General features: G+C 44.6%; 1 protein-coding gene and 1 pseudogene across 3 annotated transcripts in view; both read right to left on the bottom strand.

The window, feature by feature from the left end:
• Positions 1–16,548, bottom strand: part of LOC102905544 (quinone oxidoreductase-like protein 2) — a 49,303-nt gene that overhangs the window by 28,454 nt on the left and 4,301 nt on the right. For 2 of the 3 annotated variants that reach the window (XM_042258380.2, XM_006973807.4), the window contains exons 4-9: positions 15,462–15,520; positions 14,873–14,938; positions 14,009–14,118; positions 12,505–12,586; positions 7,679–7,860; positions 4,892–5,120 (exon numbers count right to left, since the gene is read on the bottom strand). In XM_042258380.2, the coding sequence (XP_042114314.2) occupies positions 4,892–5,120; positions 7,679–7,860; positions 12,505–12,586; positions 14,009–14,118; positions 14,873–14,938; positions 15,462–15,520 (728 nt within the window). The remainder of the gene's footprint in view (positions 1–4,891; positions 5,121–7,678; positions 7,861–12,504; positions 12,587–14,008; positions 14,119–14,872; positions 14,939–15,461; positions 15,521–16,548) is intronic. The other variant, XM_042258381.2, reaches the window with a different exon arrangement.
• Positions 2,321–2,800, bottom strand: LOC121821323 (peptidyl-prolyl cis-trans isomerase NIMA-interacting 4 pseudogene; annotated as a pseudogene).

Below are 16,548 nucleotides of genomic sequence, written 5' to 3'. Positions count from 1 at the left end.
GCCAGAAGAGCCTGGACAGATGTCTTATAGACTCTAAGAGACCACAGATGCTAGCCCAGACTACTATACCCAGCAAAACTTTCAATCACCATAGATGGAGAAAATAAGATATCTCATGAAAAAGTCAAATTTAAACAATATCTATCCACAAATCCAACCCAACAGAAGGTACTAGAAGGAAACCTCAGCCCAAGGAAGTGAACTCATACCAGCAAAACCCAAAGAAGGGAAACACACACACACACACACACACACACACACACACACACACAACCAACAATAACAACAAAATAACAGGAATTAGCAATCATTGGTCATTAATAGCTCTCAATATCAATGGACTCAATTCCCCAGTAAAAAGACCTAAGCTAACAGAACAGTTAAAAAAAACAAAACAAAACAGGATCCATCCTTCTGCACCATATAAGAAACACACCTCAACATCAAAGACAGACATTAGCTCAGAGTAAATGGTTAGAAAAAGATTTTCCAAGCAAATGGACCTAAGAAGCAAGATGGTATAGCTATTCTAATATCTAACAAAAGAGACTTCAAACAAAATTTAATCAAAAGAGATAGAGAAAGATACTTCATACTCATCGAAGGAAAAATCCACCAATGTGACATTTCAATTCTTAACATCTATGCTCCAAATACAATGGCACTCACATTTGTAAAAGAAACATTACTAAAGCTTAAGTCATGACAGGTGGTGGTGGCACACGCCTTTAATCCCAGCTCTCTGGAGGCAGAGCCAGGCAGATCTCTGTGAGTTTGAGGCCAGCCTAGGCTACAGAGTGAGTTCCAGGAAAGGCACAAAGCTACACAGAGAAACCCTGTCTTGAAAAACCAAAAAAAAAAAAAGAGAGAAAGAAAAAAAAGGAACATTGCTAAAGCTTAAGTCACACATCCTACCTCACACATTAATAGCGGGAGACTTCAATACCCCACTCTCACCAATGAACAGGTCATCCAGACAAAAACTAAACAGAGAAATAATGGAGCTAACAGACATTGTGAATCAAGTGGGCCTAACAGATATCTACAGAACATTTTACCAAAACACAAGAGAATATACCTTCTTCTCAGTACTTCACAGAACTTTCTCTAAAACTAACCACATAATCAGTCACAAAGCAAGTCTCAACAGATACGAGAAAATTAAAATTCAATTTATGTGGTGACCTCACCTGACCTTTAGATAAGGAACAATTTTAGACCTGGGAGATTTGAGTGCTGTGTTAGGTCAGGATGTGTGCAACCAGCTTCATAAAGAAAACAGACTGCATATCTCAGCAACGTTATTCTCTAAACAGATCATGGACCAATAAGTAATCCACCCAGCACAGCACAGATATCAACCTACAGTAAGCAGTTATGTTCCAGTTTAAATTCAAAACCTGAAGACTATGGTTCTAATCCTGCCTTCTGAGATGTCAATGCAAAAGTTTTCCTTCATAGGGACAGGAAAAGCTCAATTCTGCATTTTATAATAATGCATTTGAAAGTTACTAAATTCATTATGCTTTGTGGGGTGCATTATCTGATTTAATTCTCACAACCAGCATAGCAGATAGAATGTATTACTTCCCCATTGTAAACAATGACAGAGAAAAAAAGATGTATAATTTACTCATAGCCAGCATCTGAACTCTGGGGTTCTGACCTCCTTAAGTCATTTAACAGATACATGAGGGACAATACCTCAGATTTGTAGCTAGAAAGGTACAGATAGCACTCAGGCCCTGCCTTCACAGAGTCTGTGCTCTGTGGCAAAGATGGGTATTGAATAAGTAATTACAAGTAAATGAAAAAACAGAGAGCCACTGAAGTGCAGGTTCCAGGCTACTAAAAGAACAGTGCAAAGTTTATTGTCTTATTAATATGAACTATCATGGTCAAATCTGTAAAAGCACCAATCATTCTGACACTGCATAGATTTTACAAGTTCAGTGATTATTTTCTAATCCCAACAGGTTTTGACAAATAATTAATGTTTAAATCAAATAAAGTTCAATTAAAATCAATTATATAGTCACTCTTATTTTGAAATGAACAAAATGTAAAAATTGTCATTGCTTAAGTATATACAAGAGTCCTGATCATTTTAATTACAAGATGGTTATGTCATGTAGATATTTCTATGATAGACGGATAAACCTCACACTATAGAATACAGCATGTTTTGGCTGTGGTAGCCAGAACCACACTTTAATCTCAGCACTTGGGAAGCAGAAGTAGGCAGATTTCTCTGAGTTTGAAGCCAGCCTGTTATACATGCGAGTTCCAGGCCAGCCAGAGCTACACAGTGAGGCCTTGTCTTTTTTTTTTTTTTTTTTCAGTCTTTCATGTGATTTTATTTTCTCCCTTCAACCATAATAATATGATATCCAAATTTTGTCTTAACAGGCGGGTCTGTAAACACAGGTTTATCCATCCCACTTACAGGCAGGGCAAATGCAGCTTCTTGAAACGGTCCTACCATGGACCCTCTGGTCATCCATCCCAAGTCACCCCCTTGCCTGGCTTTATCTTCACTGTATTGTGTAGCCACTTCACTGAATCTCATTCCAGATTCTAACTTTTCCATGGCTTCCATGATTTTGCCATGTTTTTCACACAGAATGTGTCTGACCTTCACTGCATGGCCACCACCTTTAGGGCCCTGAGCCTTCTTGTCAGCACCGTCACTCCCAGAGGCTGCACCTCCTTTCCCCCCTTCCAGAACCACTTTCCCCCTTGGCGGCATCTCCTGAGCTTGCCGTTGACCTCTCAACTGTTCCGGTACTAGAAAAAGCCGAGGCCAGCCGGGCGGTGGTGGCGCACGCCTTTAATCCCAGCACTCGGGAGGCAGAGGCAGGCGGATCTCTGTGAGTTCGAGGCCAGCCTGGGCTACCAAGTGAGTTCCAGGACAGGCGCAAAGCTACACAGAGAAACCCTGTCTCGAAAAACCAAAAAAAAAAAAAAAAAAAGAAAAAGCCGAGGCCTTGTCTTTTTTAAAACAGAATACAGTATGTGCAAAGTCATTTCTCAATTCATTTAGAGATAGTCTGACGTGGCCATAAGCAGAGACATTCTGGGGTCTGATCAGCTATATCTGCACATCAGCTCTCACACAACATATCGCTGGGCAGCTTTCTTGGCTCCTAAGTCCAAGTTCTTCACCAGTAAAAGGTGATTAAACAGTGGGCAGACCACAAAGAGTCTCTCGGAAGACTAAATGAATGAATGTACGCAGGGCTTAGCCTCTGGAATTTCCAAATTGTCTGCCTGGTTGTAGACACAGAAAGAGGAGAAACAGCAGATGTGTGGTGTGTGGATGGACTTGATGTTAGGGAGCCAGAATCAGAAGGCCACTAGAGAGCGCCTAAGTCAGCAGAGGGGGCGGATCCAGGCAGTCTGAGGAAAGGGCCCTTCCTGGGAGGCAAAACTGCAAATGGAAGCTGACAGCCAGTAATTAGAGCTAATTCGTGTTTGGGAGGAAAGAACAGCAATGTGGACAATTAAAGCGATTTTTCCCCATGCCTCAGCAACACCGAAAACACATCTCTGGAGGGAGGGGACCTTCACCTACCACTTGTTTGCCCTCCCGCGGCGTGATCAACCTCTTCCTCAACCAACAGGTACAGCCTCTGGGTGACAGAAAGCCACAACCGGAAAGGGACCCTGAAGTTACCGAAACTGGTGGTTTTCAAGTCTTTAAGCCACAAAAGCTTTTTCTTAGAAAGTATGATTGGAAACGTAGAAGCACGCCGCGACTTAGGCTTCTGAAGAAATGTGGTCCCAGAGGCCAGCAGCTGTGGTCTCGACTACCCACCCACATCCCCACCACAGTTCCTAAAGCATCACCTGAGCCACAGATACTGACCTTCTCCTCCATTCTACAGTAGAAACTGAAGGTCAGGAAGCAGGAAGACTCCTGTGTACTCCGGGGGAAGCAGGTTAAGCAAGAACTGAATACAACCAGTTTTCTAACGGCCAGTCAGATCCTCGACCAACAGTTTGCCAGTTTCTTGACTCACACACCGAAAAGGAAGAGGACACAAACCGCTTCAAAAGAATGTGCCTCCTCACAAGAACAAAACACAGATGGGAGGCTGGTAATCCACGCAGTGGGGCACTGAGGGCCTAAACCCCGCTAATCCACATTTGAACAGGACATGGCCTTCATCACTGACTAGAGCTACCAAACAAGGCTGTGTTTTTTTAAACATTAAAACAAATTAAGGCAAAAAAAAAAAGTCTAGAAGAAAGGCAGGCATCACAGGAAATGCCTAGCAGACTCACATTCACAGCCAGGCTGCATATGAATGCACGCAGTTCTGCTGGGGAGGAAGCTTAAGCCCCATTAATGAGACTTAATGAAATGAAAACAGAGAGGGAACACCTGACAGAATTTACTGCAGTGACTAATGCATTGGTTAGAGTCTCCTGATGCCCAGCATGATTTATGTTCTGTCACGGCACCCAGCTCAGATCGTCCGGTTATACTTTGAGACATCTATATTTGAAAACCAAAGGTCAGGTCAAGTGCTTCCTCTTTGGAACTCTATGTTGCACGGTTCAAGGTTCAAATCAACACATGTAAATTATTGTCTAAAGTACTGTAACTTTCCTCCATTTGAGACACCAGTGATAGACAGTGATAGCCCTCAAAACTCAGCATAATCCTGCATCTATGTGGACAGCTAAGGAGACTGGCAAGAATCTGGACACACTGAAGCCCATGACACTCCACTACCTAGTATGGACATCCCAGCACTGAGGATAGCATTTTTACCTTTCCAGTCCATAAAAGGAGGGTTTATAGTACTCAGAGGTAAGGTTGCCAGATCTGACACAGATTATTTCCCTGCCTTATCTGTCCCGCATTCCTTACACATTGTCTCACCTTCTCCAGTTCGAAGACAGCGCCGGTGTGCGGGTGGATGAGCCCTTGCTGGCAGTACTGCAGGGCTGAGGACATGCTCTTGGAAAACAGTGCAAAGTCCTGGTGTTGGTAGCGACCCCAGTACAGGCCCATGGCAGAGATGTTCTTCAGGAGCAGCAGATTGCTGGGCAGAGAGGCGATGTTTCCTCCAGCGAATCCCAACACCACAATCCTGCCTTCCCATGCCAGGCTGAGGGAAAGCAGGAAGGGGGAAAGGTGAGACGAAGCCGTGGACAGGGCTGGGGAGATGGCTCAGTCAGTAAAGTGCCTGGAGCATAAGCATGAGAACCTGAGTTCTGATCCCCAGCAGTCACAAAAAATCGAGGCTTGGTGGTGGATCCATAATCCCAGCACTAGGGGTCCCTAGGCAGCCAGACTGACTGAGACGGTGACCTCGGGGTTCAGTGGGAGACCCTGTCTCAAAAAATCAGGTGGAGAGCAATAGAGGAAGAGACCCAACATCATCAACCTCTGGCCTCCACACAAGCATACATAGGCAAGCACACCACCTCTAACATGTACATACACACACACACACACACACACACACACACACACACACAGAGCAATGAACATGTATACCCATCAAGATGGCTACTATAAAGAAGAAAATTATTATTAGCAAGGACATGGAAAAATTGAGACCCTCATGTCCCATAGGTGGGATTTATTTCAAAATGGGAAGGTGGGGGATCTACTATGAGAAATAGTACGCAGTTCCCTCACAAATATAAAAACACACTCAGTAACTCTATTTCTGGTATAGTTAAAAGAACTGAAAGTAGACCACTGAGAGTTCTTTGTGCACACCTATGTCTATGAAGGCATCATTCCCAAACAGCCAAGGGATAGAAACAAGCCAATCGTCCTCACCAGACGAAAGGATAAACACAAACACTCATGCGCACACATGGAATGGCATCCCGCCTCTGCAAGGAAGGAAATCCTGTCACAGGCTGGGACACTGCACTTTCGAATCGAGGCTGTCCCTTGTTGTATGATAATCTTTTTGTATACTGTGAATATGCATCAGTCACTCTGATTGATTTAATAAAAAAGCTGAACGGCCAATAGCTAGGCAGGATTTTTCAGGGCAGAGAGAATGCTGGGAAGAAGAAGGGTGGAGTCATCAGCCAAAAAATGAGAGAGAACAGGACACACAGGACAGGTAAATGCCACAAGTCACGCAGCAACACGCAGATGAACAAAAATGGGTTAATTTAAGTTATAAGAGCTAGTGGGACAAGCCTAAGCTAAAGCCAAGCTTTCACAACTAATAAAGTCTCTGTGTCATGATTTGGGAGCTGGCAGGCGGGACAAAGAAAGTCCAACAGCACTCTCTTCAACTGTGGAAGGATATTGGTTATCAACAAATGTCACTCCATGGGTTCAGGACAACTCGGCTTGAAGATTTTAAACTTAGGCAGCAGCAATGTGACAGATGATGGCATAAGCAGTCACTTCAAACAAAGACGCTTCAGGACTCCTTAAGACATGGTACTTCTTTATAGAATTCTGAATAACCTATAAAAATTCCCAACTTTTCTGTAGCCCATTGTGAAAAGTACCATAGAGTGTGTATACGAATTATAAAAAAAAAAAAAAAAAAAAAAAAGCAATAGCAACTTTGCAAGGGTCTTTGAAAGAAGAGATGTGCATGGTTGTGAGGGTTTTGTTTGTTTTGTTGTTTTGTTTTGTTTTTCTTCTTCAGAAGGGAAATGCGAAGCTGTTTTAAAACACAGTTATCCAGGAGGCAAGATGGAAGGCAGGAGAGGAGTAGGCCCACTTGGTCTCTGCACCCCACCTGCTTCTTCCCTAAGCACAGGACCAGCACCTTGAGTGATGAGCAGTGTCCTCATGCCTGCTTCCCAGCTTAGGGGATTCCTTCTGGATTCTTTCCAGGGCTAACTGGATTCCTTCTGTGGCCAGGCTGCTCTCTCTGCTCTTGCTTTTCTACTTCAAACTAAGATAAACTACAAAGCATGGATGTGAAAAATGAAGCCAGGCCAGGTTTGGTGGCTCATGCATGCTTGTAATCTCAGCTCTCTGGAGGGAGGGGATCAGGAGTTCAAGGCCAGGCTTGGCTACAGAGTGAGTTTCAGAACAGCATAGCAAATATCCTGTCTTGAGAAACCCAGGAGAGGGAAGAGGAGAGGGTAGGTGGGAGCAAGGCTCTCAGAGAACACCAGGAGCCCTGGTAGACACACAAAGAAACTGGTAAGATAGAACAGTCCCACCAAGCCTCCAGTGACACACAGTTACTCAGAAAAACCAAGGAAGCACACAGCTAGTGCTGCAGGGCCGGCACCATCAGAAGAGCTGGTGCCTTGGTGCATCATCAGCTGGGGAATGGAAAACTGCCGCCACAGCAATCCTAACATCTGAACGATGATCTCCCCAGAACCCGGCACCCTCCCCCAAATATTTAAAGCAGTTAGTGGGGGGCCGGGGAGCTGGATTTAACACATGGATAATTTCTAAAGTCTTTGGCATTGCCAACTGGAGAGTCTGCAGTCATTTTTTGAATATTTTCCAGTTGGGTATTTTGTTTTTACTATATTTAAGCATTTCCTGATTTTCTCTGCTTCTGTTCCTTGTCACCCACCCACTCAGCTATTCTCGTTGACGCTGATGCCTACAGGAGACGTGAGCAGCAAAGACAGGGAGAAGCCAAGGCAGGAGTTAGAGACGCAGGAAGGTTCTGGGGAGCCCCAGCTCTAGCCATTCTGGACCGAGCACGGCACGTACCTGCGGAGAGACTCCAGGAAGACATCTCCTCCCACCATGTCAATGGCCACATTCACTCCAGCGCTGCCCACCAGCTTCTTCACGGCATCCTTCAGGCTGCCCTGGCTGTAGTTCACGCTGGACTGTGCACCTCTCTGCATCGCCAGCTTGCACTTCTCGTCACTGCCAGCTGCAGCTATGACCTGAATGAAAACACAAGGCTTCCAACGGTCCAGAGCATGTCTTAGCAGGGGTACATCCTACCAACCTAGACTCCAGCCAAAGCGCTTCTCAAGGGACGCCTCCTGCCCAAGCATCGGCCTTGGTCCCAACACTGACAGCACCTCACAGGCCCTTCCTCCATGTACCATAAGTTCCGAGGTCAACAGTTCGAGGAACCCCACATGTCTAGTTAGATGGTTTAATAAGCAATGAAAGTTTTCTCCAACTCCAAATGAAAACCACCATTTAGCCGGGCGGTGGTGGCACATGCCTTTAATCCCAGCACTCAGGAGGCAGAGACCGGCGGATCTCCTTGAGTTCGAGGCCAGCCTAGCCTACCAAGTGAGTTCCAGGAAAGGTGTAAAGCTACACAAGAGAAACCCTGTCTCGGAAAAAAAAAAAAAAAAAAAAAAACACCATTTAATGAGCACCCACCATGAGCCACACAGTAAGAACACAAGCTGGACATCACACTTGGAGTCAAGAAAGCTAGATGCAGCGCATGGCAGGGAAGGAGAGAGACTCCACAGGCACAAACCAGAGATAGCCAGTCTAGATCTTGAAGGTCAGGAAAGGATCCCCAGAGGGTGAACATACACCAGCGAAAATTCCTGAAGTCAGACAGACCAGGGTTCAAATCCTGGCTCTTCTACTCACCAGCTGAGTCACCTTGGACAAATTTCTCAGGAAGAGCTAACAACACATCATGTTGCTGTTTTTCAGGCACTATTCTAAACACCTTACGTGTAGTGATAACTCATTTATTCATGATGGCTCAATGAAACACACACTATTAGCTCTATGTTATTGATGAAGAAACTGAGGCAAGTTAAGAGATGTCAAATAAATTATCCGAGGAAGACCACACAGCTGAGACCCAAATCCAGGTAACTCGCTTAACCAGGCTCTACACACTTAACCTCCACACTGCCTGGCAGCTTCTCCAGGTCTCAGCTACCTCAAATCAGTCAAAGAAAACTTATTTCTAAAGGTAAGCGGAACCCTGAATACAGAGCCCCTCCCTGTCTCCCCGCCCCCCGCCATAAATTGCAGCCATAGTCAGACATACGCAATCGCTTCCTCTATTTAAACTTCAGAGGAACGTTTGGGGAAGGCATACTGCTGCCACCCCATTACTGCGGAGGCGCAGGCTCACAGAGATTAAGCCATCAAGCCAGGGTCCCCCAAGTTGCGGTTGGCAGAAGTACACTGCAAAGCCAGTACTGCCTTACTCCAAAGTGCATGCTTTTTCTGCTTGATCATCCTCGGGAAAAACCATGCCTAAGGCTAAGGCCCAAGACAGAGGACACAGGTGTGTGGCAAGTCCAGGATCTGGAAAGTCCCAAAGCTGCAAGTACTGAAGTGTCACCTTGTCAGGGAGAACACACAAAGTCCAAGGCGATGCTCAGAATCTGCACTTGGGTAGCCTGAAGGCGATTGTGGTGTGACTGTTAGTTGGGGGCCTTTTCTTGTTATTTTAAAGAGGGTGGCTTTCCTGGTCTCTTTGAGACAGGATATTGCTAGGCACTGCAGGCTGGATGCTAGCTCTCCATTCTCTTCCCCGGTCTTCTGATTCTGGGAATAATGGGAATATACCACCACCCCTGGGTATAAAGAAGCTTAATTTTCTTTCTTTTTTTCCATTTTTATAGTGCTGGGGATTGAGCTCGAGGCCTTACACGTGCCAACCAATTGCTCTACCACTGTGTTATGCCTGCCAAGCCATGCCTGTGTTTTTACTCCAGCCTGTCTCATGAACACGGGTGTGGAACCATCTATCTGCGGTATCTTGATGGCACTTGAAAGACTTTCAGATTTAAGTACTGCAAGGTGTGGATGTTTGCGTTAGGGATATTGCACTGCTTCTTACCTATAAGGATGCAGTGCAGAGTCCATCAAAGTGGTATGTGCCTATAAATCATCTGTCTAGAAAGCTGAAGCAGGAGACTCAAGAGTCTGAAGCCAGCCTAGGTGATGGAGTAACACCCAGTCTCACTATTATTGCCTCATTCTACTGACCACTTTCAACTATTTGTAAACTCATTTCAGTATTATCATGTAGTATGTGTGATGGTTAAATTCTCTTTGAATTAGATATGCCGGCTTCTTTGTTAATTGCAGATCTCTGTGAGTTCAAGGCCAGCCTGGTCTATAGATTGAGTTCCAGTACAGCCAGGGCTACACAGAGAAATCCTGTCTCAAAAAAAGAAGAAAAAATTGTACTCAGATACTGAAGAACATCAGTGCCTATAAAGGATTCCAAACTCACCCATAACCATTTGGAACTGAAAGCTACTTCCGAGTGCTCCCTAGCACACCCCTTAAAACAGCACAGTTTACTGAGGGCTATTCCCACACAGGGGCATGGTGAGCAGACTAAGACCAGGTACCTGATCCCATGTACAAATTGTCGCCAGGTCTCAGTGAGGCCTACAGTAAATGACTTTCTCTCTTGGTGCTTCCCTTTCTTGATCTGTGAGGTAGAAATAATAAACACTTAGAGAGCTCATTTCCCAGGGGTAGCATGAGGATCAAGTTCAGATAATTGCTTTGGAGGCACTCTGGAAGGAGTACGCAACACTGTGGAGAGAAGGTGTGATCAAATGCCCTCTGCCAAGTAGGGTACATGGAAACATTCTTCACTTTCGTTTTCATTCACTTATATTTTAAAGTACTTTCTGCTCCAAAAGAAAACAGAGCTCAGATGAATTTTAATATCTGAATTGAAGCAAATTTTTCTATTGCATCTCTTAGAACTAAATAAGTAGTATAATTTTTATCTTCTTAAGAAATGCTAAACAGACATGATCTCTCCCGCTAAGAGAGCTAAAAGCCCTTCCTGATAACGTGAAATGTGCTAATATTCCACAAGCAACCTCGAATCCCTAAGGTTGTTCTCAGATCTCACATCTCTTTTCACAAGGAAACCGAGGTGAGGAAGGAGAGATGCCACCTGAGGCACCCAACACCATCAACTTCTGTTTCTAGGCTCGAGCTCACCATCCTAGCCCCATGAGATAGAGGAACCTTGCACTCAAAGTGGCCAAAACAGCTCTCCATTTCTTCCTGTGCTCTCCGTCTCAATAAATAGCAATTCCAAAAGTTAACTTGGCTTCTCTCTTCCCACTCAATGTCTAACAATAACAAGACTCATTAAAGAAATGTACTGACACACCATACTTCTGATAGGCATGATGCACATAGACTCTCAATATTCCCAGCAGCTCTAGGGAAGCAACATCTTACAAATGAGGCAATGGATGCTCTTAAGCTGGAAGCAGAGCTGGGATGTGAACCTCCCTGCAATACACTTAAAGCCTTCCTCTGACTGGTAGGATGCTCTCTGGTCTTTGAAATCTCTATTTTTTTTTCCCCCACTTCAGTGATCTCAACTGCCTTGGCCCAGGTATCATAACCTCTAGTCTAGACAACACACCTGCCCCTCGGTCTCCATCACCTCTGACCTTACCTCCATCCCTCATACCCACAGCCACCACAGTGAACTCGAAACGCAAAGGCACTGCAGGGAGTGAGAGTGAGGGCCTGCAATTCCAGCAAAGCAGGAGAACCCCAGCTGGAAGCCGATCTAGACCACACAGCAAGGTCTTGCCTCAAACAAAACTAAACTAAAAGTGAGGATAATAATGTCATTTTCCTACTTTAAATTCTCAATAACCCCCTCCCCCAATAGTCTCCAATAAACATTTAAATAGTTCAGGTATGAAAAAGGCCCTTGTGATCCCATCATGCCTGACTAGTGTCACCTCTCCCCATTCACTGCAGTCCTTTGTTCCAAAGATAACCACTGGCCATTCCCTGCACGCATGGTGCTTCTTCCTTTTTCTTGGTCTTCACCCATGTTGTCCCACCACTAAAATGGCCTTAACCTGCCCTCACCTTCTTCTGTTCAACTGATACCAGTCCTTCAGAGATCATCTGAAATGTCTATTTCCTCATAAAAGTCTTTCCTCATAGAAGTCTGGCCCCTGCAGCCCCAGAAAGACCACTATAGAGACTTGGTCCATCTTCCATTCATTTATTCATTCCTTCATGACTTGACTCAGGAAATAGCTCCTGACTATAAACTATGTTCCAGGTACCATGATAGCTGCTGGGACTAGTTATGAACCATGCAGACATTTCCCTTGCCTTCATGAGGATTACAGTCCAGGAGCAGGGAAGACATTGACCCACAATGGCCCAAATACGGAGCCATCACCCAGTGAGGTATGTACTGAGAAACAGAAGCATAGGGTAGTACGAGATCGTACAGAAATAGCAGGGAGGAAAGACTGACCTAGCCTGAGGACAGAGCTACCGCCCTGAAGAGGTGACATGAGATTGAAACTGAGTAAGAGGGAGACAGTTTGGAGCACTGCAGGTGGAGAAAAGAGCATCTGCAGAGGCCATGGTGGGAGGCAGCCCTTGCCAGGTTCCAGTACCTGAAGGGCCAAGCGGTACACTGCTAGGTCTCCCCTTAGCGGGAAGGCGCCCAGATGGCAAGACTGTACTCTAAGTACTGTCTGTCCCCAGTGCCCTTCCCATGATACTTGATAAGTGAATTAATATAGTTTATGCCTAAACACTGGAGTTAGTTTTGAATGGGGACTCGAACATGCAAATACCTTGGCCCGGAGAACATTTGTCGCCACATCTATCACTGCAAGGCCCGTGGCTCCAGCGGCTGCTGTCACTAAAACAGTCTCTCTGTGCCAAGGGAAGATGAACATTACTGCAGAAACCTTCACAGCTCACCCTGGTAAGATTCCAGAGACACAGACGAGAGCATTGTAAAGCAAGAATGTTAGAGACCCTCCCATTCAAACCTTCATGTACATCGATTCTCCAGCCTTGAGGGGTGGTATATACACACATGACTTCAGGATCAATGCTAACTCTGTCCAGTTCTGAAGACTTTCCAGGAAAAAGAGCTCTCAATCTCTCTAGATAGCCTCTCTCTCACAGCAGTAGCAACTGTTCCTCTGAGCAACCATACCACTCCGTGCTTCAGAAATCTCATCCTGTAACTATTCTCAGCTAAACACTGCCTGATTCTAGAAGGCGGTGGTCATGGACCAGCCACTGTTCAGCTGAAGCTACCAGTTGGAGTAACCCTGAAGGCCAGCTCTCTGAGCAGATTGAGAGTTAGTTTCCCAAGTACAGGGAAGATTTCTAAACTTTTAAGTTTAGAATATCCATAACCAGGCAGTGGTGGCACACAACTTTAATCCCACAACTTTAATTCATGAGGCAGAGGCAGGTAGATCTCTGTGAGTTCAAGGCCAGCCTGGTCTACAGAATGAATTCCAGGACAGCTAGGGCTACACAGAAAAACCTTGTCTTGAAAACAAAATATAAATAAATAAATAAATAAATAAATAAATAAATAAATAAATAAATAAATAAAATATCCTACTTGGCATAACCAACCAAGCCTCATAGAAACACAAACCACAAGCCTCACACAGGAAGTGCGTTTAAATAAACCAACTTTCTGCCTAGGAATGATGGTAGAGGCCTATAGTCCCAGCACTCAGAGGGCTGAGAATGAAGCCCTTGAATTTGAAGCTAACCTAGGCTATATAAGTTGTCCCTGGCCAGCCTGGGCTATGTAGCAAGACTCTGTCTCAAAAATAAAATAAAATAAACCACTCTGTAAACTTGAAGTACTCCTATGAAGTGATCCTCAGAAGGGTCAGGTTCAAGAGAACTGCTTTTCCTAATTCATATTCCAAATTCTACCATGCTGAGGCAAAAAGATGGCCCACAGCCAGTCCCCAGTATCAACAGATTACCTCTCCTTTGCCTTTCCTCAACTTAAAGGAACTTGAGCTGAAGAGAAAAAAGGGGGGAGCAGAACAAAACGGGGGACGTGGGAGAAGGAGAGGAAGGATAATGCTGTCTAGGGTTTGGTTCCGGCTCTGAACCAGGGTCTCATGTGGCTCACACCAGCATGTAACTCACTCTGCAGCGAGGACAGCCTTGGGTTCCTGATCCTCCTGCCTCTCTTCCCAAATGCTAGGAACCCCAAGTGCACCACCAGGCTGGGCTTCAGACAAGGTCCTGTCAGGTATTTCTAATTTCAGAAAAAGGTACCACCTAGCCCTCTGCCTCCTACATAGTCCTTACCCGGGCTGGGTGCGGGCCCGATGCTCTAGGGCCAAAATAGCTGTGCCGTAAGATACTGGTAGGACTGCAGCATCTTGTAGAGAGACGTTTTCTGGAATCCGCCACAGGGTCTACACAAAGAAATAACAGCAATATTTGGCAGACATATGTACCTGGCTACAGAGGCTGTTCAATAAACATGATTTGATTGGGTGAGTAATTTGCAATGGGAAACACATGTCTATCATCACCTATTAAAGAGTCCAGATCAGGACCAAGCAAGCCGGGGTGAGTTTAGGACTCAGGTGTGTCAGACTTCAAACCCCTAAGGCTGGCATCTGCTCAAAAAAGGAGCCAATTGAGGGAGAACAGACTCCCGGTTACTGTGGGGTCACAGATGAATTGTGTGTTATGTAAATTGAACTTTAGTGAAGTCGGATGGGATCCTTATAACATGGCCCCACTAGGGGGCACCATTCACATCCTCCTCACCCCATACAGGGCTACCCTGGCTGGCTCTGTTCCGGGTGCAGACTACTTTTCATAAGCTTTATAGGAAGACAGACCCATGATACCCAACTCAATGCGCCAAACCAGTATTTCAACTACATCTCACTAAACAGGGTCCAAATGAATGGCCAGCCAGTTGCTCAGGCACTGGAAAAAAAACAAAAAACAAAACTCTATACAAACAAAACTCTGTGCAAGGGCTGTCACACCAATATAGAAGTTTAGCATTTGAAGAAAAAAAACTGCTTGGCTAGAAGATATAATATAAGGATATAATATATAAGGAGGGTGGTGTAAGGAAGAGACACAGAAACTACAAAGAACAAAGGGAAAGAAGAAATCTATGTGTCCAGCCGTGCTGAGAGGTAGACATACCTTCTGGTCAGTGATACACTCTTCAGCCATAGCATTGAAGTTACTCACTCCAATAACTCGATCTCCCTGGAGGGGAAAGGACGTACGTTCAAAGGCATGGCCTTGCATTCCAAGACACACATCTCTGACTCATAAGACACAGCTTGGCCTTAACATCTATTCAGAGTTCATTTCTAGTTGAAAGACAAAACAGCAATTCTCTCAACACTGCCACCAGGCTCCCAAGGCAATATGAGTACATTTTACAGAAGAGGGAGCTGGGGAAGGAAAGCTTGTTAGGAATTAGAATCCTTGTGACTAATTTCACTTGAGACTCAAACTTAAAAATCCTTTATCAAAAAAAAATTTTTTTATTCTTTCAGTAACTGAAGACCAAGTGTTGTCTTATATTCATAATAAAGAGTTTAATGAGGCCAGAAACTTCCACCAAGTCCCCCACCTCTTCATTCAGAATCCATTCTATCCTTCTGTCTTGAATTCCCTTAGTCACATGGCAAAAAAACCAGGAGAGGCAAGACCTTCTGGGTACAAATGAAATTCGCACATCTTTCACAGCTACACACACATTCTGGGGTTTTAGACAATTTACCTTTTTCACAGTGCTGACATCTGTTCCTGTCTCCAGGACAGCCCCAGAAAACTCTATTCCTGGAACATTTAAAGATTAGGTTACCTTTGAAGCCCAGCATCCTGGAATAGGAAAACTTATCAAGAGGGCGCCTCATCTGCTCTTGGGAATGACTAAGTTTTGAATGCCTATTATTTTAACTCAAAACACAAGATAATGAGCATAAGATTTCATGGTCACAACACTAAGTAATGGCTGTCCTGCTCTTGACCTAGATCATTTCAAGAACATGCAAAAGCACAGAGACTCACAAGTACATAGGTACTTTTGACCCTGATCCCTGGGCCATTGGGCTCCTACACAGCCCCAACTACAATGATCATCAAATTTTATTTATCTGCTGCCATGTCTCCTTTGCTGAACTACAAGGAGGTCCTCAGAGCCATGACCCATGTTTATTCAGACAGTACTCAGCTCAACAGGAGGAATTAGTGTCATCTACCCTTTCTCCATCCACCTCTGAAATTTCTTTCTTTTTATTTATTTATTTGGATTTTTGTTTGTTTGGTTTTTGTGGGGGGTGTTTGTTTGTTTGTTTGTTTGTTTGAGACAGAGTTTCTCTGTGTAGCCCTGGCTGTCCTGGAACTCACTCTGTAGGCCAGGATGGCCTTGAACTCACAGGGATCCACCTCTCGAATGCTGGGATTAAAGGCATGCACCACCACTGCCTGGCCACTTTTGAAAGTTCTGAACCTAATAGCGATGCATTTCCTACTTTTTCTGTGAGGGGAATAACTTAATTGTGACATCTTCCTCTGGTCTATTCTTTCAGCAAATACAAACAGAAGGAAATGGTTCCTGGCATTAAGATGTAACCAAAAACCCCCCGAACACAACAGTTGTGTTGCAATCATGGAATCACTATAATCTTTATATTTATCTATATAGAATATGCATTGCTCCAAACACACTAAGCTCTACTTAGATCTCCTTAAATAAAGTCCAACAACAAAAATCAGTTATTGATCCGTGTATTAAAGGTCTAAAACTAACCAGACAGAGCATAATGGAAATCAGAGAGCGGGCTGCAACGACACATCTAAACTTT

Source organism: Peromyscus maniculatus, chromosome 11 (assembly GCF_049852395.1).
Source record: "Peromyscus maniculatus bairdii isolate BWxNUB_F1_BW_parent chromosome 11, HU_Pman_BW_mat_3.1, whole genome shotgun sequence".
Classification (NCBI taxonomy): domain Eukaryota; kingdom Metazoa; phylum Chordata; class Mammalia; order Rodentia; family Cricetidae; genus Peromyscus; species Peromyscus maniculatus.
Note: the sequence above shows the minus strand (reverse complement) of the source record. Positions and strands in the feature narration are given on the sequence as shown.